This window comes from Dendropsophus ebraccatus, chromosome 12 (genome assembly GCF_027789765.1).
Source record: "Dendropsophus ebraccatus isolate aDenEbr1 chromosome 12, aDenEbr1.pat, whole genome shotgun sequence".
Taxonomy (NCBI): Eukaryota; Metazoa; Chordata; class Amphibia; order Anura; family Hylidae; genus Dendropsophus; species Dendropsophus ebraccatus.
Window position 1 is genome coordinate 17,970,918 of NC_091465.1, and position 27,389 is coordinate 17,998,306.

At 46.6% G+C, this 27,389-nt stretch overlaps 2 protein-coding genes across 4 annotated transcripts in view; one reads left to right on the plus strand and one right to left on the minus strand.

Moving 5' to 3' along the window:
• The window catches only part of SPA17 (sperm autoantigenic protein 17), a 56,302-nt gene extending 54,427 nt beyond the window's left edge, over positions 1–1,875 (plus strand). For all 3 annotated transcript variants that reach the window (XM_069948182.1, XM_069948183.1, XM_069948184.1), the window contains one exon: positions 1,426–1,875. The gene's annotated coding sequence lies outside the window, so the exon portion shown is untranslated. The remainder of the gene's footprint in view (positions 1–1,425) is intronic.
• Positions 1,876–5,247: 3,372 nt separating this feature from the next.
• On the minus strand, positions 5,248–27,143 carry VSIG2 (V-set and immunoglobulin domain containing 2). The gene is made up of 7 exons (XM_069948698.1): positions 26,811–27,143; positions 19,577–19,740; positions 15,657–15,864; positions 15,065–15,217; positions 13,473–13,592; positions 6,202–6,349; positions 5,248–5,671 (listed from the first exon to the last, which is right to left on the minus strand). Exons 1-7 carry the CDS (start codon positions 26,860–26,862, stop codon positions 5,560–5,562), a joined length of 957 nt encoding a protein of 318 aa, XP_069804799.1. The 5' UTR covers positions 26,863–27,143; the 3' UTR covers positions 5,248–5,559.
• Between the last annotated feature and the right edge of the window lie 246 nt (positions 27,144–27,389).

Below are 27,389 nucleotides of genomic sequence, written 5' to 3' on the forward strand. Positions count from 1 at the left end.
AAGTGAGCCTGTTCAGGAGACTGGAAAAGCTGGGAGGCAGGGCAGCCCACCTCTGAGCTGTAATGACAGTCAGATGTCACCCAGCTTTCCTGGAAGCAGAGCTTACTAACAACAAGAAGAATTCCAGCGGGTTCTAAAAAAACATGAAGGGGTTATCCATCGCTACAAAAACATGGCCACTTTCTTCCAGAGACAGCCCCACTCTTGTCTCCAGGTTTGGCGGTGTTTTGCTGCTCAGTTCCATTGAAGTGAATGGAGCTTAATTGCAAACTGCACCTGAACTGGAGACAAGAGTGGTGTTGTCTCTGAAAGAAAGTGGCCATGTTTTTGTAGCACCTCGCCGGCTGTCTTCTGAGCTCACAGCTGGCTACATCTCGACCCCGCTGATGGATGCCCTGCTAAACCAGCCAGTTACTGATTGGCTGAGCGGGCTAAATTTTGTGACATGGAACCCGGGTTGTTTTGTACCTGGAACCAGGGAGACAATGACAGCCGGCGGGGTTCGGGAGCTCTGTGACAATAAGCATAGTGTGTTTTTAGTGTGTTTTTTAGTGTCCCCATCCCCTTCCCGTAATAAATTTTCAGTTCCCCGTCTGACTTCTCCTTTAAGGGATATGAAATTCCAAAAACAGCACCACACCAGTCCTCAGGTTGTATGTGGTATAACAATTCTGCTCTATTCACCTCAATAGAACTGTAATACAAGACACAAACTGCAGACAGGGGTGGTGCTGTTTCTGGAAGAAAGCAGCTCTGTTTAGCTAATCCTGGATGGTCAAAATCAATTACAGACATGTAAAACAAGAAACCGGTCAGCACCAACCCTTTTATGTCCACAAATGTCGGGCCCCGTGCGGAGAAAATAAAGATGGGGTGCCAAACCACTTTAAAGAGAAGCAGTCTTTTCATCTAAATTTTCATCAAGAAGTGAAAGGAGGTGGCACTCACCATCTTACTGTAATCCAAACTTTTATTTCAGGACATTGCAGGTGCAGACATCAACGGTGTGCAGACGCCAGCAGGTAGGTGGTAACAGTCTGTTTCGCGGGTTACCGCTTCTACGGACCGCCTGGGTCCGTAGAAGCGGTAACCCGCGAAACAGACTGTTACCACCTACCTGCTGGCGTCTGCACACCGTTGATGTCTGCACCTGCAATGTCCTGAAATAAAAGTTTGGATTACAGTAAGATGGTGAGTGCCACCTCCTTTCACTTCTTGATGAAAATTTAAAATCAATTACAGACATTATTCTATTCAATGTGTTCATTGGTGGCCAATTTTCCATTGACTTCAATGGAGCCTATTATTGCATTGAAAATACGGTTGTATTTTGGTATTCTTTTACTCTTTGTGAACATAGCCTTAGATGTAATGATGATAATTTGTTTGTTACCATTAATCATTTTTTTTTGTTGAAATTTTTAGACGACTTGAATAAGACACAACTTGGGCCACTAGCAAGAACTGTGCAGCGAGGTGACCCTTTCACCACCCACGAGGTGCCCTCCTGCAAGCCCCTCCCCCGAGGAGCGGCCGCCCACCCTCTGGTTACTGGAAGATTGTGTATGTTGCTTCCTTTTATGTGTTCACGTTTCTTGAGTTTTGTTCATCTCGATTTTACTTTTCATAAAGAAATGCAGAAAAAAAAATCAATTGTTACTTGTGGCGTGGTGCGCCCTCCGCTCGCTTGCTCCTGATTCGTGACGGTGTTTGCATGCTCCCCATAGAACGCAGAATATCCCCTTATTGATTACTGTTCTTCCGTTTCCTTCAAGTTGCAATAAAGAAATCTACAACCAACAAGCCCCCACCCTCCACCGCTCTGTGACCCTCCGCTCCGTAATCATGTATTTTGTTATATGATGTTTTCTCAACTTGGAAAAAAAAATTAGAATAAAATCCAAAAAAGATTCATACTGATCTTTCTTATCCTGCTGTTACCGCGTCTGCTATAACACATGGCTCCTGGTGTGTCCTTATAGCTCATAGAGTTAGTACAGCATTTCATGGGTTAAAGTTACATTAAAAAAAAAATTAAAAACATATGTAAATCTTAAATGGCTTATACTCCAGTCACATCTGAAGCTCCACCGAGTAAGTCATGATGTAACATTTAAGCTGACTAGTGTAGCTCTGGTTGTGCCTTAAGTATAAAACATGATATGAACATAGAATTGTGAATGCAGCTCTGGATGCAGCTGGTGTATAAGACATTAGAATTATTAATGCAGCTCTGGGTGCAATTGGAATATAGGCAGCAGAATAAGGACTGCAGCTCTGGAGGTGATTTGTGCATAAGACATCATGTAACAGTATAATAAGGACCGTAGCTCTGGTGGGCCAGTCCGACACTGGACATGATGTAACAGCAGAATACTGACTGCAGCTCTGGAGGTGACTGGGATATATAGGACATGATATAACAGCAGAATAAGAACCCCAGCTCTGGAGGTAACTGGCATATATAAGACATGATGTAACAGCAGAATGAGGACTGCAGCTCTGGAGGTAACTGGCATATATAAGACATGATGTAACAGCAGAATGAGGACTGCAGCTCTGGAGGTAACTGGCATATATAAGACATGATGTTACAGCAGAATAGTGACTGCAGCTCTGGAGGTGACTGGCATATATAAGACATGATGTTACAGCAGAGTAGTGACTGCAGCTCTGGAGGTGACTGGCATATATAAGACATGATGTTACAGCAGAATAGTGACTGCAGCTCTGGAGGTGACTGGCATATATAAGACATGATGTAACAGCAGAATAGTGACTACAGCTCTGGAGGAGACTGGAGTATAAGACATGACTGCAGCTCTGCGGGTGACTGGCATATATTAGACATGTTGTTACAGCAGAATAGTGACTGCAGCTCTGCAGGTGACTGGCATATATAAGACATGATGTAACAGCAGAATAGTGACTACAGCTCTGGAGGTGACTGGAGAAGAATACATGATATAACAGCAGAATAGTTACTGCAACTCTGGAGGTGACTGGAGTATAAGACATGATGTAACAGCAGAATAGTGACTACAGCTCTGGAGGTGACTGGAGAAGAATACATGATGTAACAGCAGAATAGTGACTACAGCTCTGGAGGTGACTGGAGAAGAATACATGATGTAACAGCAGAATAGTGACTACAGCTCTGGATGTAACCAGCAAGAAGATGTGATTAGTGTAGAATTGTGGCAGATAAAACGAAAACAACTCCAAGACTTCATTTACTGTTTTTTTATGGAGAGTAAAATAATATAAAATATTCTGCACATATCAATAACAACAGATGTTATGTCCTATGTTACACTGTGTCTGAATTTAGAATCATGATAGAGCAACGCTGTGCTTGTGATGTGGGTGTTGTGGTGGGGGCACTGTGGCTGTGATGTGGGTGTTGTGGTGGGGGCACTGTGGCTGTGATGTGGGTGTTGTGGTGGGGGCACTGTGGCTGTGATGTGGATGTTGTGGTGGAGGCACTGTGACTGTGATGTGGATGTTGTGGTGGGGGCACTGTGACTGTGATGTGGATGTTGTGGTTGGGGCACTGTGGATGTTGTGGTGGGGGCACTGTGGTTGTGATGTGGATGTTGTGGTGGGGGCACTGTGGCTGTGATGTGGATGTTGTGGTGGGGGCACTGTGGATGTTGTGGTGGGGGCACTGTGGCTGTGATGTGGATGTTGTGGTGGGGGCACTGTGGATGTTGTGGAGGAGGCACTGTGACTGTGATGTGGATGTTGTGGTGGGGGCACTGTGGCTGTGATGTGGATGTTGTGGTGGGGGCACTGTGGCTGTGATGTGGATGTTGTGGAGGAGGCACTGTGGCTGTGATGTGGATGTTGTGGTGGGGGCACTGTGGCTGTGATGTGGATGTTGTGGTGGGGGCACTGTGGCTGTGATGTGGATGTTGTGGTGGGGGCACTGTGGCTGTGATGTGGATGTTGTGGTGGGGGCACTGTGACTGTGATGTGGATGTTGTGGTGGGGGCACTGTGGCTGTGATGTGGATGTTGTGGTGGGGGCACTGTGGCTGTGATGTGGATGTTGTGGTGGGGGCACTGTGGATGTTGTGGTAGGGGCACTGTGGCTGTGATGTGGATGTTGTGGTGGGGGCACTGTGGATGTTGTGGAGGAGGCACTGCGGCTGTGATGTGGATGTTGTGGTGGGGGCACTGTGATTGTGATGTGGATGTTGTGGTGGGGGCACTGTGGCTGTGATGTGGGTGTTGTGGAGGAGGCACTGTGGCTGTGATGTGGATGTTGTGGAGGAGGCACTGTGGCTGTGATGTGGATGTTGTGGTGGGGGCACTGTGATTGTGATGTGGATGTTGTGGTGGGGGCACTGTGGCTGTGATGTGGATGTTGTGGAGGAGGCACTGTGACTGTGATGTGGATGTTGTGGTTGGGGCACTGTGGATGTTGTGGTGGGGGCACTGTGGCTGTGATGTGGATGTTGTGGTGGGGGCACTGTGGATGTTGTGGTGGGGGCACTGTGGCTGTGATGTGGATGTTGTGGTGGGGGCACTGTGGCTGTGATGTGGATGTTGTGGTGGGGGCACTGTGGATGTTGTGGTGGGGGCACTGTGGCTGTGATGTGGATGTTGTGGTGGGGGCACTGTGGATGTTGTGGAGGAGGCACTGTGACTGTGATGTGGATGTTGTGGTGGGGGCACTGTGGTTGTGATGTGGATGTTGTGGTGGGGGCACTGTGACTGTGATGTGGATGTTGTGGTGGGGGCACTGTGGTTGTGATGTGGATGTTGTAGTGGGGGCACTGTGGCTGTGATGTGGATGTTGTGGAGGAGGCACTGTGGCTGTGATGTGGATGTTGTAGTGGGGGCACTGTGGCTGTGATGTGGATGTTGTGGTGGGGGCACTGTGGTTGTGATGTGGATGTTGTGGTGGGGGCACTGTGACTGTGATGTGGATGTTGTGGTGGGGGCACTGTGGTTGTGATGTGGATGTTGTGGAGGAGGCACTGTGGCTGTGATGTGGATGTTGTGGAGGAGGCACTGTGGCTGTGATGTGGATGTTGTGATGGAAGCACAATGACTGTGGTATGGATGTTGTGGAGGGGGCAGTGGGGCTTTGATGTAGATGTTGGGGTTGTGATCGGGGCCCTTTGGGGGCCACTATAAGCACATTGTCGGAGAACATATAGGGGCTTTCTATATAAATCATCCCACTGACCTTCCTCTATGGATATATATATATATATATATATATATATATATATATATATATATATATATATATATATATATATACATATATATAGTACCGCCAGCTGTCAGACCATGAGGTGATGGGGACATGACCAGTGCCCTGTGAGCTTTGTGGACAAACCCTCGAAGTATCAGCGTAAATCAGAAGATGATGCTTTGTAACAACGTAATCATAGAATATACATCATAGGGAGCTCATGGGTTAATCTATCACCATCTATATACAGCAGATTCCTTGTATTATGGGACTGCAGGATTTCGGGATACTACCCCGGGGCTGCCTGCTCCCCCCACTTGTCATCGTCTCCAGCCATAACTTCTCTATATACTACACAACCCGCGACCGATTCTCGCTTGTTGCTCGGGATCCTTGGGATTGGTGCGACTCCCTGGAACGTCTCTGCTGCTCGTCGCTCATCATTGGAGACACTGCATCTTCCCTGGGAGAATAAAGAGGAGAAAATGTGTCACTCTGCGCCCTGGAAACAACAACATCAGAGGGAAAAACAGGAACGGATAACAAGCAGCCAGAGAATAGAGTGCACGGTCCTTAAAGGGAACCTGTCGCTCCCCCTAAAACCCCACCAGGACCTCAAGTAGATGTATCATTGTTATAGGACCTGCCAATGTTCCTGTATGTTAGTCCATTTATAATATGTGCACACTATATACAAGCAACCAGAAAAGAGTCATAGGGGCGGGGCTGTTAACAAGAAGAGTCATACAGGCTTGGCTCCTTGCACTTCTGGTTATCAGAGATTATGATGGTGTAGAGAGATAATATGACCTGACAGGTTCCCTTTAAAGGGATTCCAGCTTTCCCAGACTCTTGACACATATAGCAACATAACTAGAGAACAGATATAACAGAGGCAGATGATGCAAGGATTTGGGGGTCAGTATGGGGAGGGGGGGGGGGGTGCATCGTGGTGGTATGACTCCTGTAAGACACCCAGTAAACCTTACATACCTGATGTCATTTCCGGTGTGATCGGTTTTTGCACCGCTCTTTCTTTTATTTCGATAATACAGCAGATAAAACAGAATGGCAGCGATCAGGATCAGCGCCAGGAGAACGCCAATAACCGCGCCGGCCACCACCCCAGCTTCAGAGACACCTGCAAAATGTACACTGGATACTAGAGAAGTGGTACTGAGCAGAATTATACTGAGCATACTGGACAGGAGTGGTACTGTGCAGTGTCCATATATACAGAATAAGAGCAGATACTGAGGATTACACCCAGTATACAGGACAGGAGAAGTGGTACTGTGCACTGTGTATATATATACTGAGGATTGCACCCAGTATACAGGACAGGAGAAGTGGTACTGTGCACTGCGTATATATATACTGAGGATTGCACCCAGTATACAGGACAGGAGAAGTGGTACTGTGCACTGTGTATATATATACTGAGGATTGCACCCAGTATACAGGACAGGAGAAGTGGTACTGTGCAGTGTCCATATATACAGAATAAGAGCAGATACTGAGGATTACACCCAGTATGCAGGACAGGAGAAGTGGTACTGTGCACTGTGTATATATATACTGAGGATTGCACCCAGTATACAGGACAGGAGAAGTGGTACTGTGCACTGTGTATATATTTACTGAGGATTGCACCCAGTATACAGGACAGGAGAAGTGGTACTGTGCACTGTGTATATATACTGAGGATTACACCCATCATACAGGACAGGAGAAGTGGTACTGTGCAGTGTCCATATATACAGAATATATACACTGTCCATATACACTGAGGATTACACCCAGTATACAGGACAGGAGAAGTGGTACTGTGCAGTGTCCATATATACAGAATATATACACTGTCCATATATACTGAGGATTACACCCAGTATACAGGACAGGAGAAGAGGTACTGTGCAGTGGCGCCCAGTGATATGACAATCCTCCTTTGCTTTGTTATATTGTTTTCATCTCCTCTGCAGATTCTCAGATATAATAAACAGGATCTAAATATTGACATTAAGTGAGTGACAACCAGCAGATGACGCCTCTTCTCCATGGTTGTCAGCACAGCACCCTATAATTTTCTATTGTGTGATCACTTTCCTGTGTACAGGCATCACATAAGATGGTGATTATAGCAGAGCTTAATGTGCGACTTGGTGCTGCATGATAACATGTATGCTGATCCCATTGTGTGGCTGTACAGTGCAGAGTATAATGTGGGTGCAGTGGGGCTGTACAGTGCAGAGTATAATGTGGGTGCTGTGTAGGCTGTACAGTGCAGAGTATAGTGTGGATACAATGGAGGCTGTACAGTGCAGAGTATAGTGTGGATACAATGGAGGCTGTACAGTGCAGAGTATAATGTGGGTGCTGTGTAGGCTGTACAGTGCAGAGTATAGTGTGGGTGCAGTGGAGGCTGTACAGTGCAGAGTATAGTGTGGGTGCAGTGGGGCTGTACAGTGCAGAGTATAGTGTGGGTGCAGTGGGGGCTGTACAGTGCAGAGTATAGTGTGGGTGCAGTGGGGCTATACAGTGTAGAGTATAGTGTGGATACAATGGAGGCTGTACAGTGCAGAGTATAGTGTGGATACAATGGAGGCTGTACAGTGCAGAGTATAGTGTAGATACAATGGAGGCTGTACAGTGCAGAGTATAGTGTGGATACAATGGAGACTGTACAGTGCAGAGTATATTGTGGGTGCTGTGGAGGCTGTACAGTGCAGAGTATAATGTGGGTGCACTAGTGGAGGCTGTACAGTGCAGAGTATAATGTGGGTGCAGTGGAGGCTGTACGGTGCATAGTATAGTGTGGGTGCAGTGAGGCTGTACAGTGCAGAGTATAGTGTGGGTGCAGTGAGGCTGTACGGTGCATAGTACAGTGTGGGTGCAGTGGGGCTGTACAGTGCAGAGTATAGTGTGGGTGCTGTGGAGGCTGTACAGTGCAGAGTATAGTGTGGGTGCAGTGGGGCTGTACAGTGCAGAGTATAGTGTGGGTGCAGTGGGGCTGTACAGTGCAGAGTATAGTGTGAGTGCAGTGGGGCTGTACAGTGCAGAGTATAGTGTGGGTATTGTGTGGGTGTAGAGTGCAGAGTATAGTGTGGGTATTGTGTGGGTGTAGAGTGCAGAGTATAGTGTGGGTGCAGTGGAGGCTGTACAGTGCAGAGTATAGTGTGGGTGCAGTGGAGGCTGTACAGTGCAGAGTATAGTGTGAGTGCAGTGGGGCTGTACAGTGCAGAGTATAGTGTGAGTGCAGTGGAGCTGTACAGTGCAGAGTATAGTGTGGGTGCAGTGGAGGCTGTACAGTGCAGAGTATAGTGTGGGTGCACTAGTGGAGGCTGTACAGTGCAGAGTATAATGTGGGTGCAGTGGAGGTTGTACGGTGCAGAGTATAGTGTGGGTGCAGTGAGGCTGTACAGTGCAGAGTATAGTGTGGGTGCAGTGGGGTTGTACAGTGCAGAGTATAGTGTGGGTGCAGTGGGGTTGTACAGTGCAGAGTGTGGTGTGGGTATTGTGTGGGTGTAGAGTGCAGAGTATAGTGTGGGTGCAGTGGAGGCTGTACAGTGCAGAGTATAGTGTGGGTGCAGTGAGGCTGTACAGTGCAGAGTATAGTGTGGGTGCAGTGGGGTTGTACAGTGCAGAGTATAGTGTGGGTGCAGTGGGGTTGTACAGTGCAGAGTATAGTGTGGGTGCAGTGGGGTTGTACAGTGCAGAGTATTATAGTGTGGATACAATGGAGGCTGTACAGTGCAGAGTATAGTGTGGGTGCTGTGGAGGCTGTACAGTGCAGGGTATAGTGTGGGTGCAGTGTGGCTGTACAGTGCAGAGTATAGTGTGGGTGCAGTGGGGCTGTACAGTGCAGAGTATAGTGTGGATACAATGGAGGCTGTTCAGTGCAGGGTATAGTGTGGGTGCAGTGTGGCTGTACAGTGCAGAGTATAGTGTGGGTGCAGTGGGGCTGTACAGTGCAGAGTATAATGTGGGTGCAGTGGAGGTTGTACAGTGCAGAGTGTGGTGTGGGTATTGTGTGGGTGTAGAGTGCAGAGTATAGTGTGGGTGCAGTGGAGGCTGTACAGTGCAGAGTATAGTGTGGGTGCAGTGGAGGTTGTACGGTGCAGAGTATAGTGTGGGTGCAGTGAGGCTGTACAGTGCAGAGTATAGTGTGGGTGCAGTGGGGCTGTACAGTGCAGAGTATAGTGTGGATACAATGGAGGCTGTACAGTGCAGGGTATAGTGTGGGTGCAGTGGGGCTGTACAGTGCAGAGTATAATGTGGGTGCAGTGGGGCTGTACAGTGCAGAGTATAATGTGGGTGCAGTGAGGCTGTACAGTGCAGAGTATAGTGTGGATACAATGGAGGCTGTACAGTGCAGAGTATAGTGTGAGTGCAGTGGGGCTGTACAGTGTAGAGTATAGTGTGGATACAATGGAGGCTGTACAGTGCAGAGTATGTGTGGGTGCAGTGGGGCTGTACAGTGCAGAGTATAGTGTGGATACAATGGAGGCTGTACAGTGCAGAGTATAGTGTGGATACAATGGAGGCTGTACAGTGCAGAGTATAGTGTGGGTGCAGTGGGGCTGTACAGTGCAGAGTATAGTGTTGATACAATGGAGGCTGTACAGTGCAGAGTATAGTGTGGGTGCAGTGGTGGCTGTACAGTGCAGAGTATAGTGTGGATACAATGGAGGCTGTACAGTGCAGAGTATAGTGTGAGTGCAGTGGGGCTGTACAGTGCAGAGTATAGTGTGGATACAATGGAGGCTGTACAGTGCAGAGTATAGTGTGAGTGCAGTGGGGCTGTACAGTGCAGAGTATAGTGTGGATACAATGGAGGCTGTACAGTGCAGAGCATAGTGTGGGTGCAGTGGAGGCTGTACAGTGCAGAGTATAGTGTGGGTGCAGTGGGGCTATACAGTGCAGAGTATTATAGTGTGGGTGCAGTGTGGCTGTACAGTGCAGAGTATAGTGTGGGTGCAGTGGTGGCTGTACAGTGCAGAGTATAGTGTGGATACAATGGAGGCTGTACAGTGCAGAGTATAGTGTGAGTGCAGTGGGGCTGTACAGTGCAGAGTATAGTGTGGATACAATGGAGGCTGTACAGTGCAGAGTATAGTGTGAGTGCAGTGGGGCTGTACAGTGCAGAGTATAGTGTGGATACAATGGAGGCTGTACAGTGCAGAGTATAGTGTGAGTGCAGTGGAGGCTGTACAGTGCAGAGTATAGTGTGGGTGCAGTGGGGCTGTACAGTGCAGAGTATAGTGTGGATACAATGGAGGCTGTACAGTGCAGAGCATAGTGTGGGTGCAGTGGAGGCTGTACAGTGCAGAGTATAGTGTGGGTGCAGTGAGGCTGTACAGTGCAGAGTATAGTGTGGGTGCTGTGGAGGCTGTACAGTGCAGAGTATAGTGTGGGTGCAGTGGAGGCTGTACAGTGCAGAGTATAGTGGCAGGGGCGTTGCTAGGGTCTTAAAACATCCGGGGCACGGGCCCCCTGAGTTGACTTCTGCAGTGACGTGACGTTACACATACACTATATATATATATATATATATATATATATATATATATATATATATTTATGTATATATGTGTGTGTGTGTGTGTGTGTAACTTTCTTTTAAACAGATGATCACATAGGCTAGTATTTGAAATTGTGACTCACAGTTGACGTCTTCTCTGATCAGATTCGCTCACTTTTCTCTTTCCATTCAGCCGGAGCCATAACCCCCTTCTCTCCATAATCTGCCAGGAAAAACATTTTAGGCTCCTTGCTCCAGCACACACAGTAATTAGGTCTCCTCTGTGCCCTATATGCCCTATCTGTATAGGCCTTCTCTCTACCCCCACATAGTTGTAGCCCCCCCTTCCCTCTGTGTCTGCATACATTATAGGCCTCAACTGTGCCTCCAAATAGTATAGCCCCCTGCTCAGCATCCTCCCTATATAGAATAGCCCCCCTGCTGTGCAGCATTTCCATACAGAATACCCCCCCCCTGCTGTGCAGCATTTCCATATAGAATACCCCCTGCTGTGCATTATTCCCGTATAGAATATCCTCTGCTGTGCACCCAAATATAGTAAAAATGCTCCCTGCTGTGCCATCCTACATTGTTAAATGCCCCTACTGTGCCTACATATAGTAATAATGTCCCCTGCTATGCTCCCATATATTAATAATGTTGCCTGCTGTGCCCTCCATATAGTAATATCTCCTGCTGTGCCCTTCATATAGTAATAATGTCGCCTGCTGTGCCTCAATATAGTAATAATGCCTCCTGATGTGCCCCAATAAAGTAGTAATGCCTCCTGCTGTGCCCCTCATATAGTAATAATGCCTCCTGCTGTGCCCCTCATATAGTAGCAATGTCTCCAGCTGTGCCTCCATATAGTAATAATGTCCATGCTGTGCACCCAAATATAGTAATAATGCCCCCTGCTGTGTCCCCCATAGTAAAAATGGGCCCACTGCTGTGCCCCCTATATAGTAATATAGCACCTACTGTACCCGCCATAGTAAAAGTCCCCCCTCTGCCTACAATAAACCTGCCCCCTACACACACTATCCCACCTGACCCCCCCTACACACACTACCCCCACCTGACTCCCCCTACACACACACACTACCCCCACCTGACCCCCCCATACACACACTACTACCCCCATCCGAGCCCCCTATACACACACTACTACCCCATCTGATCCCCCCATACACACACTACTACCCCCATCTGACCCCCCATACACACACTACTACCCCCATCTGACCCCCCCATACACACACTACTACCCCCATCTGACCCCCCCATACACACACTACTACCCCCATCTGACCCCCCATACACACACTACTACCCTCATCCGAGCCCCCCATACACACACTACTACCCCCATTTGACCCCCCATACACACCCTACTACGCCCATCCGAGCCCCCCATACACACACTACTACCCCCATCCGAGCCCCCCATACACACACTACTACCCCCATCTGACCCCCCATACACACACACTACTACCCCCATCTGAGCCCCCCATACACACACTACTACCCTCATCCGAGCCCCCCATACACACCCTACTACGCCCATCTGAGCCCCCCATACACACACACTACTACCCCCATCTGAGCCCCCCTTACACACACTACTACCCCCATTTGACCCCCCATACACACCCTACTACGCCCATCCGAGCCCCCCATACACACACTACTACCCCCATCTGACCCCCCCATACACACACTACTACCCCCATCTGACCCCCCATACACACACACTACTACCCCCATCTGAGCCCCCCATACACACACTACTACCCTCATCCGAGCCCCCCATACACACCCTACTACGCCCATCTGAGCCCCCCATACACACACACTACTACCCCCATCTGAGCCCCCCATACACACTACTACCCCCATCTGAGCCCCCCATCCACACACTACTACCCCCATCCGAGCCCCCCATACACACACTACTACCCCATCTGACCCCCCATACACACACACTACTACCCCCATCTGACCCCCCATACACACCCTACTACCCCCATCCGAGCCCCCCCCACACACACACTACTACCCCCATCCGAGCCCCCCATACACATACTACTACCCCCATCTGAGCCCCCCATACACACACACTACTACCCCCATCCGAGCCCCCCATACACACACACTATTACCCCCATCCGAGCCCCCCATACACACACACTACCCCCACCTGACCCCCCCCCCCCCCCATACATACACACACACACACACACACACACACACACACACACACACACACACACAGAGCACTACCTGATAAGGCCCCGGGGTTGCAATACTCACCCCCGTGCTGCAGCTGAGGTGGAGGAGCGCGGCGGGGGAGAAGCTTGGCGCCGCTACAGCCGGCGTCCCTGGAGCGCAGGACAGAGGCGGGCCGCAGCTTGCAGTGTCCACTGCGGCCCTCCATCCATTGAAGAGCTGGGTGACGTCACGAGGCATCCGGAAGTGGTGCCGGCCGATCCCGCTCCCGCGGCCCGCCAGCGCTGAAGTAACAGCAGCCTGAGGCCTCTGATAGTGATCTATTACAGGCCCCGGCTGCTGTTATTTTAGCGCTGACGGGATCAAAAAAAAGTTTCGGGGCTCGGCTGAAATCATTCGGGGCTTGGGCCCCGAATGATTAAGCCTAGCGACGCCACTGAGTGTGGGTGCAGTGAGGCTGTACAGTGCAGAGTATAGTGTGGGTATTGTGGGATGAATGCAGGGACATTACCTGACACTGATATGCTGACTTGACAGGTGGCCTGACCCATCTCATTGGAGGCCGTACAGCGGTAAGTGCCGGACATCGGATTGGACAGGTTAGTGATCAGGAGGGATCCTGTTATCTGATCTATGGAAAACAAACTAAATGTGAATCACCCCCTCTTCTGCAATACTCTGTGCTGCTGGGAGGACCCCACTTCTTTCACCATATTACAGTACTTGCACCAATACCTGGGATGGCCACAGATATAACATACAAGTCCAGACACAAAGCAGCAGTACACAGGCGGGCTATACTGATACAGCTTATCTAATGGGAAATAAAGGGCAGTTTACACACACACACACACACACACACACACACATACACATATACACACATATACACACACACACATACACACACACACACACATAAACACACACATATACACACACACACATACACACACACATACACACACACACACATATACACACACACACATACACACACACATACATACATACACACACACACACACACACACACACACACACAGCGGTTTTGTTGCAGTTCTGTTACAGGTTTTACTGCAAATTCAGAAATGGAAAGAAACCCACTGGATTTTAAGGAAAATATGTGGCACAAATGGATCAGGAACCGCAGCAAATCCAAATCCTAAGACTGTGTTCAGACTTGGAATTTTTATGGCTTTTTTACCATGCTTTTCCCTGCTATTTTGCTGTGATTTTTGCATTTGTCCATAAACTAGCTCATCTAATAAATACATAAAAAATCTAATAAATACAAAATAAATCTAATAAATAAATAATCTAATAAACACAGTCTGACTAATCTCGTCTAATGACAGTAATAGTCCATTATGGAGAGTTCAATCATTCAGGTTTTTAATTACGATAAGTAAAAAGAAATTCAGGAATGGATCTGACAAGAGGAGAAGTCTCAGTCTCTCCTTGATGACCCGTCCTCCATATATAATCTGTTCCTGGCTTTGACTTCAATAATTGCAATTAAAAACCTGACAGTGTGAACACGACCTCATGCTTTCCTCTGCAATTATTGACTATAAGACCAGGAATAGATGTAAAAATAGAAGACGTCTTAGTCTTTCCTCTATACATCTCTTCCATTTATCACCTGTTACTGGGTTTATATTGACTTATATTAGGATGTGTGAACATGACCTTATAGTCTTTGAACTCAAGGGGAGATTTATCAAACATGATGTAAAGTGAAACTGGCTCAGTTGCCCCTAGCAACCAATCAGATTCCACCTTTCATTTTCCAAAGAGTCTGTGAGAAATGAAAGGTGGAATCTGATTGGTTGCTAGGGGCAACTGGGCCAATTCTGCTTTACACCAGTTTGATAAATCTCCCCCATTATTGTGATATTTGAAGTCTATTTTACTGATATAACTTGTCTATTATATTTATGCAGCATTTAATTTTATATTGTTTTAACACATCTATAATAGAGATATATAGCTAGTTCATTGTACTGATATAACTTGTCTATTATAAGGATATAACAAGTGTTATAATAATATAGCTCTCGCCTCCCGCCCTATCTCCCAGTTATACTTAGAGCTTCGTACTTTCCATCATTCCTGGCAGTAGCGCCGTCTTTGAGCCCACCATGGTCCAAGCATAGATAGGCGGGGGGTTACCGGTAGAGGAGCAGCCCAGGGTGATGTCGTGGCCGGTGATGGCATTTCCATTAGCCTGACACGTTGGAGAAGATGGAGGAACTGGAAAGAAGAAGCAACAAGTTAATTCATGTTCCTCAAAAGGGAGGAGCCTAATGCTTCTGATTTAAAGGGACAGTCTATGAAGGTTATTGAAGTGGGGCACCTGCCAGATCATCCCGCCACATACACCATACTAAAAAATAGGATCCTGCTTGTTGCTCTCATCCCTTTTTACCCCTTGTAGGAGAGGAGGGGGTTGTTACCTCTGGGTTCTTCTGGAACAGTGGTGTCAAACCATTGACCCTTTAGCAGAACTACAATTCCCATCATGCCTGGACAGCCAAAGCTTTGGGTTTGGACCAAGTGTTTGACACCACTGTTCCAGATGTAGCATGTAGGAGTGGTGGTGGGGGGGCTAGGGGAGGGCCAGTGTGATCTTTGCTATAGGGAGCTGACAACCATCCTGTCTCCTCCACTATGGGGGTGGGGACCATCTCACCGAGGACTGAGAGCTGTATGATCCCGGTTCCGCTGCCACTGAAATCTGGAGGATTGTTCACTTCACACACATAAGTGCCATTGTCTGATCCGGTGATAGCGGTCAGCTGAATGGAGGAGGCCCCTGAGGTCGGGGGCTGGTGGACAGCAGTCAGTCGCTCAGCCTGGGACCCGGGTTTATATGTCTTTCCATCAGAATAATAATAAATCTGAAAAACAGATGAGGAAGTAGAATTTAATGAGATATAGTGGAACATAATATCCTGAAATACAATATGATGCCATGAAATATAAAATACAGCGACTAGCCCCATAAGTAGACCCCACATCTAGTAGCCTTCTATGGCCTTCAGATGGGCAGCTACCATAGTCATTGAGGTATGGTCCCCACTAGATGAGGAAACTGTCCTGCAGGAATATCGGCCAGTGTGGACAGGATGACAACGTTCCCACCGCACATTATATGGAGGTCCTGACATGTTCTGTACAGCCCAATCTACCTCATCCCAAACATGTCTATAGGATTACGATTTAGGAAGCACGAAAAACTCTGTGATGTTCTTAAAGCCAGTCAATGACTATACGACCCCTGCGGATGGTGCATTGTCCTGCTGACTGTCTCCTTCTGACATACAGCTAGCATAAAGAGAGGAACATGGTCAACCACAATGTTAATAAGCCCTAGTGTCCAAATATCCATCCATAGGTATCAGAGGAGCCAAGGTGCACCAAGAAAACCTTCCCCACACTATTACATCTCCTCCGCCAGCCTGATCACACCTGAAAGGAAGGAGCCATCAATTCTTGCTGCTGCTTGTGCCAGATCCTGTCCCTTTACACCCCATCACACGGTGCCACAGAGATCTGGATCCATCTGACCAGCCATGTTTCTCCATAGAGATCTGGAGCCATCTGACTGGTCACGTTTCTCCACAGAGATCTGGATCCATCTGACCGACAATAATTCTCCACAGAGATCTGGATCCATCTGACCGGCCATGTTTCTGCATAGAGATCTGGATCCATCTGACCGGCCATGTTTCTCCATAGAGATCTGGATCCATCTGACCGGCTGTGTTTCTCCATAGAGATCTGGATCCATCTGACCGGCTGTGTTTCTCCATAGAGATCTGGATCCATCTGACCGGCCACGTTTCTCCACAGAGATCTGGATCCATCTGACCGGCCATGTTTCTGCATAGAGATCTGGATCCATCTGACCGGCCATGTTTCTTCATAGAGATCTGGATCCATCTGACCGGCCATGTTTCTTCATAGAGATCTGGATCCATCTGACCGGCTGTGTTTCTCCACAGAGATCTGGATCCATCTGACCGGCCATGTTTCTCCACAGAGATCTGGTTCCATCTGACCGGCCATGTTTCTCCATAGAGATCTGGATCCATCTGACCGGCTGTGTTTCTCCACAGAGATCTGGATCCATCTGACCGGCCATGTTTCTCTGCAAAGACCTGGACCCCATTGTTTTAATCCCCTGCAGTTTCTTGACCTTAGTGATGAGTTGTGACCGTCCACAGGATCCCCTTTCTCTGGATGTTGTGTCTCCATTGACCCATTCTCTGTATACTCTCTACATGAGAAACCCTCACAAGGCTGGCAGTGATATCTTGGCCCCAGGTAGTCTATCCCCAATGACCAGGCCTCACTCCAAGTCACTCCGATCACTGGATTTTCCCATCTAATGTGGATTCACACTAACTGATCCCCAGAAAACTGATCACTGGATTATTATGCTGCTGGGGTCCTGGGTCTGATCTTCATACAGGGGAGATCTGATTATGAGAAGACATTGGCTCTAATAAAGGGGACTGTCAGCGTAATATAATGTAATATACAGGACTGTAATGTTATATCACTTAATGGCATAACAGAATGTAATATAATGTAAGAACATTCACTCCACCATCAGGGCATATTCTATAGGACGCTCAGAAATGTGATTATATTTATTGCCGGTCACAGGTTTACATTATATTATGTGTCCAGATCCTGCGATTTGTTGCATCCTCACACTATACTGGGTTGCTATAGTCAGAGTCATCCTGAGCTTCCTGGTTCACAAATACAAGGGTCCAGACTGTAGGGGAAGCTGGATGACCACATCTTATGCAGCGTATGACCTAGCAGGGATATAGCCGATGTATAATTTCTGACACTAGTCAGTGTTACCTTCTGCCTCACGTGTGACTGTATACACATGTATATATATAGATATATATATCTGGATTTTGGTAAGTGACAATTCATAGCGCCGTTAACTAACACGCTCGCCCACGCTGTGATCGCAACCATGAAAAAGAGAACATGGCAGAGGAGATGAGATGTTACATTTACAGTAATATTTTTCACTATACCTGTTCCTGGGAAAGCTGGGTGACAAATATTACTGCCCACCCAGGGGGTATCACCCAGCTAACCCAGCTGGAGGGCTACAAGAGTCTGTTCTGGCTCCTGTTTTTACATATGTTTGTAAGTGACATAGGAGAAGGTTTGGTAGGTAAGGATAGTGACATAGGAGAAGGTTTGGTAGGTAAGGATAGTGACATAGGAGAAGCTTTGGTAGGTAAGGATAGTGACATAGGAGAAGGTTTGGTAGGTAAGGATAGTGATATAGGAGAAGGTTGGGTAGGTAAGGATAGTGATAAAGGAGAAGGTCTGGTAGGTAAGGATAGTTACATAGGAGAAGGTTTGGAGGGTAAGGATAGTGATATAGGAGAAGGTCTGGTAGGTAAGGATAGTGACATAGGAGAAGGTTTGGTAGGTAAGGATAGTGACATAGGAGAAGGTCTGGTAGGTAAGGATAGTGATATAGGAGAAGGTTTGGTAGGTAAGGATAGTGATAAAGGAGAAGGTCTGGTAGGTAAGGATAGTGATATAGGAGAAGGTTTGGTAGGTAAGGATAGTGATATAGGAGAAGGTCTGGTAGGTAAGGATAGTGACATAGGAGAAGGTTTGGTAGGTAAGGATAGTGATATAGGAGAAGGTTTGGTAGGTAAAAATAGTGATATAGGAGAAGGTTTGGTAGGTAAGGTTAGTGACACAGGAGAAGGTTTGGTAGGTAAGGGTAGTGATATAGGAGAAGGTTTGGTAGGTAAGGATAGTGACATAGGAGAAGGTTTGGTAGGTAAGGATAGTGACATAGGAGAAGGTTTGGTAGGTAAGGATAGTGATATAGGAGAAGGTTTGGTAGGTAAGGATAGTGACATAGGAGAAGGTTTGGTAGGTAAGGATAGTGATATAGGAGAAGGTTTGGTAGGTAAGGTTAGTGACACAGGAGAAGGTTTGGTAGGTAAGGGTAGTGATATAGGAGAAGGTTTGGTAGGTAAGGATAGTGACATAGGAGAAGGTTTGGTAGGTAAGGATAGTGACATAGGAGAAGGTTTGGTAGGTAAGGATAGTGACAAACTGAACACAAAAACAAGAGGACACAGTGAGAGTGTTTTTCTGACGACAATCTTCAATATTTCTATGTTTCGGACAATCAGTCATGTTAGCGTGTTCCCCAAGCTGTGGCTCTCCACCTGTTGCAAAACTACAAATCCCAGCATGCCTTGAGTTGTGGTTTTACAACAGCTGGAGAGCCACAGGATAGGGAAGGTTGTGGCATAGTATCACATTTGCAGTTAAACTAGGTCTGGGTGTCAGTCTCTGTAGATCTGGGTGTCAGTCTTAGTAATGGTCTGTTATACTATTATATGTATTTTTATCCGCACCCAGCTTTCCCAGGAACTGATATACCTGAGAATCATCCTACAAATGGGGATGACTGAAAATGTTAGAGTTACTTGTAATAATTTTTGAGAAAACCCTTCTTATAGGGCCTATCTATACTGATATATTCTTAAAAGGCCAGTAAACTCCATACACCAACACCCATAATACTTTCTGTTCCCATCTTACCTGCTGCCATGTCGGCGTTTGGGTGTTTCCAGGTAAAAACTTCCATTCTACCACAAACTGACTGCCCACGGTGGTGGAGTACAGGCAGGGCAGGACCACCGTGGAGCCGGATTTCCCCACCACAATTTTCTCAGGAGTTGTCACTGACACAGAGTGAACCCAGCCTGGAAAAGAAAATAACGGACCATGGATATAATAGGAGGAGACCATTACATTTGCAGTTATACTGGGTTCACACTACGTATATTTCAGTCAGTATTGTGGTCCTCATATTGCAACCAAAACCAGGAGTGGATTAAAAACACAGAAAGGATCTGTTCACACAATGGTGAAATTGAGTGGATGGCCGCCATATAACAGTAAATAACGGCCATTATTTCAATACAACAGCCGTTGTTTTAAAATAACAGCAAATATTTGCCATTAAATGACGGCCATCCACTCAATTACAACATTGTGTGAACAGATCCTTTCTGTGTTTTTAATCCACTCCTGGTTTTGGTTGCAATATGAGGACCACAATACTGACTGAAATATACGTAGTGTGAACCCACCTTATTAGGCTATGTTCGCACACAGTATTTTTGCTCAGTATTTTGCAACCAAAACCAGAAGTGGATTGAAAACACAGAAAGGCTATGTTCACACACTGTTAAAATTTAGTAGATGGCCGTCATTTAATGGCATATAGCAAACATCATTTCAAAACCATGGCTGTTGGCTGCGAAATAATGACCATTAAATGGCGGCCATCCACTGTGATAATGTGTGTGAACATAACCTTTCTGTGGTTTCAATCCACTTCTGGTTTGCGTTGTAAAATACTGAGCAAAAATACTGTGTGGGAACATAGCCTTATACTGTTTTCTCTATACAGTTCCTGCACCAGTTTAGTTTCAAAAATTATTTATAAAAGATCATCCATAACACAAAGCTCTACTGCTATTCCTGGTCCTGAGCTCTGTTATCCCTCTACTACTGCTATTCTGCTGCTCTGCTATTCATGTTACCAAGCTCTGCTATTCTTCATCTCCTGCTATGCTGCTCCTCTGCTATTCCTGGTCCTGAGCTCTGCTATCCCTCTTCTGCTATTCTGCTGCTCTGCTATTCCTATTGCTGAGCTTTGCTATGCTTCATCTTCTGCTTTGCTCTGCTCCTCCTCTGATATTGCTGGTCTTGAGCTCTGCTATGCTGCTGCTCTACTATTTCTGTTACTGAGCTCTGCTATGCCTCCCCTTCTGCTCTGCTATTCCTGTTCCTGAGCTCTGTTATCCCTCTTCTTCTGCTATTATGCTGCTCTGCTATTCATGTTACTGAGCTCTGCTATTCTTCATCTCCTGCTGTGCTGCTCCTCTGATATTGCTGTTCCTGAGCTCTGCTATGCTGATGCTCTGCTATTCCTGGTCCTGAGCTCTGCTATCCCTCTTCTTCTGCTGCTCTGCTATTCCTGGTCCTGAGCTCTGCTATGCTGCTGCTCTGCTATTCCTGGTCCTGAGCTCTGCTATGCTGATGCTCTGCTATTCCTGGTCCTGAGCTCTGCTATGCTGCTGCTCTGCTATTCCTGGTCCTGAGCTCTGCTATGCTGCTGCTCTGCTATTCCTGGTCCTGAGCTCTGCTATCCCTCTTCTTCTGCTGCTCTGCTATTCCTGGTCCTGAGCTCTGCTATGCTGCTGCTCTGCTATTCCTGGTCCTGAGCTCTGCTATGCTGCTGCTCTGCTATTCCTGGTCCTGAGCTCTGCTATGCTGCTGCTCTGCTATTCCTGGTCCTGAGCTCTGCTATGCTGCTGCTCTGCTATTCCTGGTCCTGAGCTCTGCTATGCTGATGCTCTGCTATTCCTGGTCCTGAGCTCTGCTATGCTGCTGCTTTGCTATTCCTGGTCCTGAGCTCTGCTATGCTGATGCTCTGCTATTCCTGGTCCTGAGCTCTGCTATGCTGCTGCTCAGCTATTCCTGGTCCTGAGCTCTGCTATCCCTCTTCTTCTGCTGCTCTGCTATTCATGTTACTGAGCTTTGCTTTTCTTCATCTTCTGCTCTGCTGTGCTGCTCCTCTGAAATTGCTGTGCTCTGCTATTCCTCTTCTTTGCTCTGCTGCTCCTCTGATATTTCTGTTCCTGAGCTCTGCTATGCTGGTGCTTTGCTATTCCTGTTACCTAAAGGGGAACTCCAGGTAGAGGTTAAAAAAAATGAAACTTCTGCAGAAGCATAACACATTACTTACCCATCTATCCCAGTTTTGAAACTACCAAAAATCCATTTGTCTGGGGGGAGGGGGGGGGGGTTGCTCTGTTTTGTGTTTCTGTTCTTCCTGGTTTGGCATTTCCCAGAATGCAATGCTTTCCCTCATGTGATCATTACAGCCCCCACCCATTACAATCAGTAAAATTAGTGCAGCAGCTGCTTCTGGCCGGTTACAGATGGTGAATCACTCAGGGGATTGGGTGATCCAGCCCCACCTCCTGTGACATCACACTCTGCCCCCTGTCTGCATCATCAGCCTGTGCTCAGCAAACACACACAATGTGAGAGAGAGAGGCATGGAAGATTTGTCTCCTAAGGGGGAGAGCAGCAGGAGCAGGAGACAATGTGAATTGGCACAGAGGCCATTTTTTTCACTTCCTGGATTTCTATCAGCTACCAGTGTGACAGAACCGTACAGATACAGTAATACATTGTATAGACACATCTATATAACTTTTTAATGTACTTTTAATAGAAAACAAGTTTTTCTTATCCAGAGTTCCCCTTTAAGCTCTGCTATTCCTCCTCTTCTGCTCTGCTATGCTGCCACTCTGCTATTCCTTCACTGTGTTGTCTTCCCTCTGTTCTACTCTGCTTTTCATGCTCCGCTATACTGCTGCTGTGTTCTTTATTACATAGTACAGTGAGGTTTATATTGCTCTTTACTATTCTGCTATTTTATTTCCATCTTTAAAATGTTTTATTTACTTTAACAAGAAACAACAGGAAAAGCAATGGCCCCAAATGTATCAGACATATGATAGATAGATAGATAGATAGATAGATAGATAGATAGATAGATAGATAGATAGATAGATATTTAGTATCAGATATACAGTATAATATATAAATGTATATGTTGTATCAGATATATAATATATAAATGTATATGTTGTTTCAGATATATAATATATAAATGTATATGTTGTATCAGATATATAATGTATATGTTGTATCAGATATATAATATATAAATGTATATGTTGTATCAGATATATAATGTATATGTTGTATCAGCTCTAAATGGGATCTGTTTATTTTCATTTTAACAAAGTGACATAATTTGTAAAGCTAAAAAAAAGCCATAGATCTCTCCGTCCATCTATCCGTCCATCCTTACACCCAGGTCACACTATTAGGCTATGTTCACACAAAGTAAGACACCGGCCGTTCTGTGACCCGACTGGGTCACACAACGGCGGGTACTGCAGTACCAGCTGGATGATCATCATTTCTATTGAATTCAGATGCTGGCACATCAGTGTGCCCCTGCATCAGAATTCCCCGCAGCACACAATCATCATGCCTCCTCGCTCCCTCTCTCATACATGACCCTGGTTGTGGATCGTTTTCCGGGTGACTGTAAAGCAAGGTCAGGGATGGGAGGGGGAGTGAGATGCTACAGCCCTTAGCACATAGGGGAACGCCGTTTGAACCATAAAATATTTTTCTATGTTTTGGAAACACAGACAGATATATGACAGGTACCGTGTGTCTCCTTGACCTAACAGATATCTAGCAGTGTAATAAGGAAATGGGTATACCAAGCACTGGGCTGGTTTCACACTACGTAAAAAACATGGCCGTATTTCATAAAACCGTCCGTAATTGCGCAAACAATGGCCGTAATTTGTGAATAACTTGAGTATCTTGAGTATCTTGCAGATACACAACCCAGGCTCCCTCTCCTGCACAGAGCACATCCCACTTCCTGTGTTTAGTTTTTCTGTCTCTGTTACTAGAGACAGAATTCCCCTAGCAGGCAGTGAATAGCAGATTGTAGAGAAGTGGGACACCTAGTGGCCAATACTTTAATTTCTGGTAAATTATGTGGTTTACTAATATGTTACAGATCACATAGGCTAACAAACAGAGGGAAGTAGTTTACAATGACAGTGACCATTGCTTTGCTTCTCTTCTGCTACACTAATCTTTTACCATTCTTATATTCTAACCCTCTGCTATTCTGCTCTGCTATTCTCATGACCTCTTAGTGTGCTGCAATTTTACTCTGTTGCTCTGCTTATCTACTATTGTGGTGTCCTACCACGGGTGTTACGTATATCTACACCCTGCGCAAAAGTCTGTACTTATTGTACTGTTGTGTTGATGAAAGTAGTACTAAAGTTCGCCACTAGATGTCACTGTATTCTGCATGTGTATATGGAAGCCGCACAGCTGAAGGATTGTAAAGGGTTATTGTTTCTTTATGTGTCACTCGATTATGTAAACCAGTAGGAGTCTAGTTGTCTTCTTTCCTATCATCTTCCTCCTTTCTTCTTCTGTTGCACTCTTCACACACTCACAGCGCACCTTATATGCTGGGTGGAAGTAAGTCATGTGGGTGTGGGAGGAGCAAAGGTCTTTCGTTCTGGACATTGTGGAGGAAGGACACAAGCCAGATAGCTCTTCACAGTGGTCCTATCTGGGCCCTGGCCCTCTGCCAGGTCCCCGTCCCTCAAGTCAGTCTTTGTCAGAACCCTGTATGGGAAGGACGCAAGACAACACACTGTCAACAACTTCTTGACTAGTAACGCTACACAGCACTATGCACTGTTAAACTCTTCTTAGGAGAGGACAAGACAGAGACAACCTCAACCCACGCCATGGACAAGGTGACGAAACAGAGCAGGACAGTATCCACAGAAGAGCCAAAGAGCTAGGAACTGATCCGGACAGAGCAAAGTTGCAGTAAGCCTAGGAACTCTGTCTCGCAGCACGATCGAACCCTCAGCATTCCGCTCATCCCGGGTAAAAAGGTCTGGGGCCTATGTCACCCATTAGGAAGGTACAGCCGAGTCTAGTGGGCATAAGGTGGTGTGAAGACTAACACTCAAGGTCAATACACGGGCACAGGTGTTTTTCTTCTTCTTCTTCTTCTTCTTCTTCTTCTCCTTCTTCTTCTTCTAAAGTATTCTAACTCATCCTCCAACAGTGCTACATAGGTTGGGACTCTCACGGCATCCTCCTCTCTGCTTCTCGAATTACTCAGCACAACTCAACCACCACGACTATCTCCTACACTGCACTTCAACCACAGATCAGGTCATTATATTGTATTTATTGGGAACTTTTGTCAAGTGTGTTTCAAGTGCTTTATCCAGAGGAACATCATACTGTGACTCTGTATTACCTGCTGCACATTTACAAATAGTAAACCAGCTTAACTATACTTAAAAGACTCTTTGAAACCACTGACACGGCACACACCGCAACCTTGGCACACTTCCCCTTCCTGTGGGTGGCGGGTTCTAACATCCGGGAGGGTCACTACACCACACTGGCCATCTGTGATACTACACCAAGAGACCCGATAGCAACCTGGCAGGACACTGACCACAGGGGAAAAGGGTACAACCGGCCTTATAAAATAAAAGCAGGAGTGCCATCACACCTGTGCCCTCCAGGCACTGGCGTCACGTGACAACACCTTAAGGTCCGGTTGTATCTCAACCAACCACCACCGGAGTGGAGTCACACCTTAATACCTAGCAAGTGACCGGCCGCTCCGACATGTCAGGAGTTTCGATCAGTGAGGTCTAGGTGCCAAGCCCCCCATCACTCGCAAAGGCGAAGAGTCAGCAGCACTCAGAACCATGTATGCTGCTGGTTACCGGTTCTTCAGATCTGCTATTCTGCTCTGTTACTATTTAGTTCTGCTATTTGGTGTGTTTTTTTTTTTCAGCTCTGCTATTCTGCCCTGCTGTTCCTCATTTCTGATATGCTGCTTAGCTGTTCTTCAGCTCTGCAATTGTGCCCTACTGTTCAGCTCTGTTATACTGCTCTGCTATTCTTCAGCTCTGCTGTACTGCTCTGCTGTTCTTCAGCTCTGTCATTCTGCCCTGCTGTTCTTCAGCTCTGCTATACTGCTCTGCTATTCTTCAGCTCTGCCATTCTTCAGCTCTGCTATTCTGCTGTTCTTCAGCTCTGTCATTCTGCTCTGCTATTCTTTAGCTTTGCCATTCTGCCCGGCTGTTCTTCAGCTCTGCTATACTGCTCTGCTGCTCTGCAGCTCTGCTGTTCTTCAGCTCTGCTATTCTGCTCTGCTGTTCGTCAGCTCTGCTGTTCTTCAGCTCTGCTATTCTGCTCTGCTGTTCGTCAGCTCTGCTGTTCTTCAGCTCTGCTATTCTGCTCTGCTGTTCGTCAGCTCTGTTCTTTTTCTGCTCTGCTGTTTGTCAGCTCTGCTATTCTGCTCTGCTGTTTTTCAGCTCTGTTTTTCTTCAGCTCTGCTATTCTGCTCTGCTGTTTTTCAGCTCTGTTTTTCTTCAGCTCTGCTGTTCGTCAGCTCTGCTATTCTGCTCTGCTGTTCGTCAGCTCTGCTATTCTGCTTCTCTGCTCATTAATAACACATTCATTTTGCCGCTTTTCAGGCCAATAATATACCGTAGTGTAATCATAAGGGAGATAAAATATTCTGAGACATGAAATCTGCTAAAGATGATGACGATGTGTGGCGATAACAAGAAATATCACAATGATCACTGGTAGATTCAAGGGTCCCCGGACTGCATCATGTGACAATTAGGATACACCTCCCCCCCACCCCATAAATTAGATTGTAAGCTCTTCTGTTGCGGAAGCTGTTTAATCTGTTGGCCCTATAGAAATAAATATTAATATTATTATTATTCTGTGATAAGGACAGATGTGAATAAGATTCTTCCTGCAGCCACCACTAGGGAGAGCTATTGAGCTAAATGCATACTATATTACTGTTGAGGGGAAGTAACAATGTTATCATGTAAGTCTAATTAGTAAAGGGAATCTGGGACTCTGTATCAGAAATATGGCACCTAGTCGCCATAGAACCAAGTGTGAGATGTGTCATCCAGCTAACCCTGCCCTGGTAGACCTGTGCGTACCTGTATGTATGTGTCTTCGTATGTATGTATCTGTATATGTATGATGTTTGTGTGAGTCTGGGGGTCCCATACAGATTGAGGTATACGTCTCCAGATGGTGTCTCCATAGTCGTATACTATAACCAGTGACCTACCTGTGTGAGCGGCGAGGCCGAAAAGAAGGAGAAGGGAACATTCGTGGTGCATGGTGTCCGGCGCTGGTTTCTATGTATCTCTGATAATGAGGACTGGAAACTGTTATCACCTCGACCATTGTGTGAGTCACTGGGACCGGCCCAACCACCGCCGAGGACCCGCCATATTTACCCAGTGCTGTGCTGCAAACTAGGAGTAAACTACTGCAATGTGCAAGGGGACTGAGGGGTTAAACGAATACAGACATAGTATAGGCGAAACCTAAAAACTGACTGTGACCTGGAGGAATATGGGCCCTGCTCCTCCACCATCATCTCCTCTCTGCTTTTCCTCTACATACAGACCTGCCAGCTGTTTACATGATACCTGTGTCATGCTCCGCCCCCTGCGCTCTCTGCGTATAAGAGCAAGAGGGTGCGGAATGTAAGTAACAAGCTTCATACTGTAACATTAGAGCAACTAAACTCAGATACATAGTATATAGGGAGCAGTATTATAGTAGTTATATTCTTGTATATAGGGAGCAGTATTATAGTAGTTATATTCTTGTACATAGAGGGCAGTATTATAGTAGTTAT

Excerpts from the sequence above, each read along its gene's own strand:
- VSIG2 (XM_069948698.1), bottom strand. The coding sequence starts at position 26,862 with ATGCACCACGAATGTTCCCTTCTCCTTCTTTTCGGCCTCGCCGCTCAC. Across the intron at positions 19,741-26,810 it reads CGGCCTCGCCGCTCACACAG|GCTGGGTTCACTCTGTGTCA; the intron begins GTAGGTCACTGG and ends TTTCTTTTCCAG. Across the intron at positions 6,350-13,472 it reads AGTCAGCATATCAGTGTCAG|GTGTCTCTGAAGCTGGGGTG; the intron begins GTAATGTCCCTG and ends TACATTTTGCAG.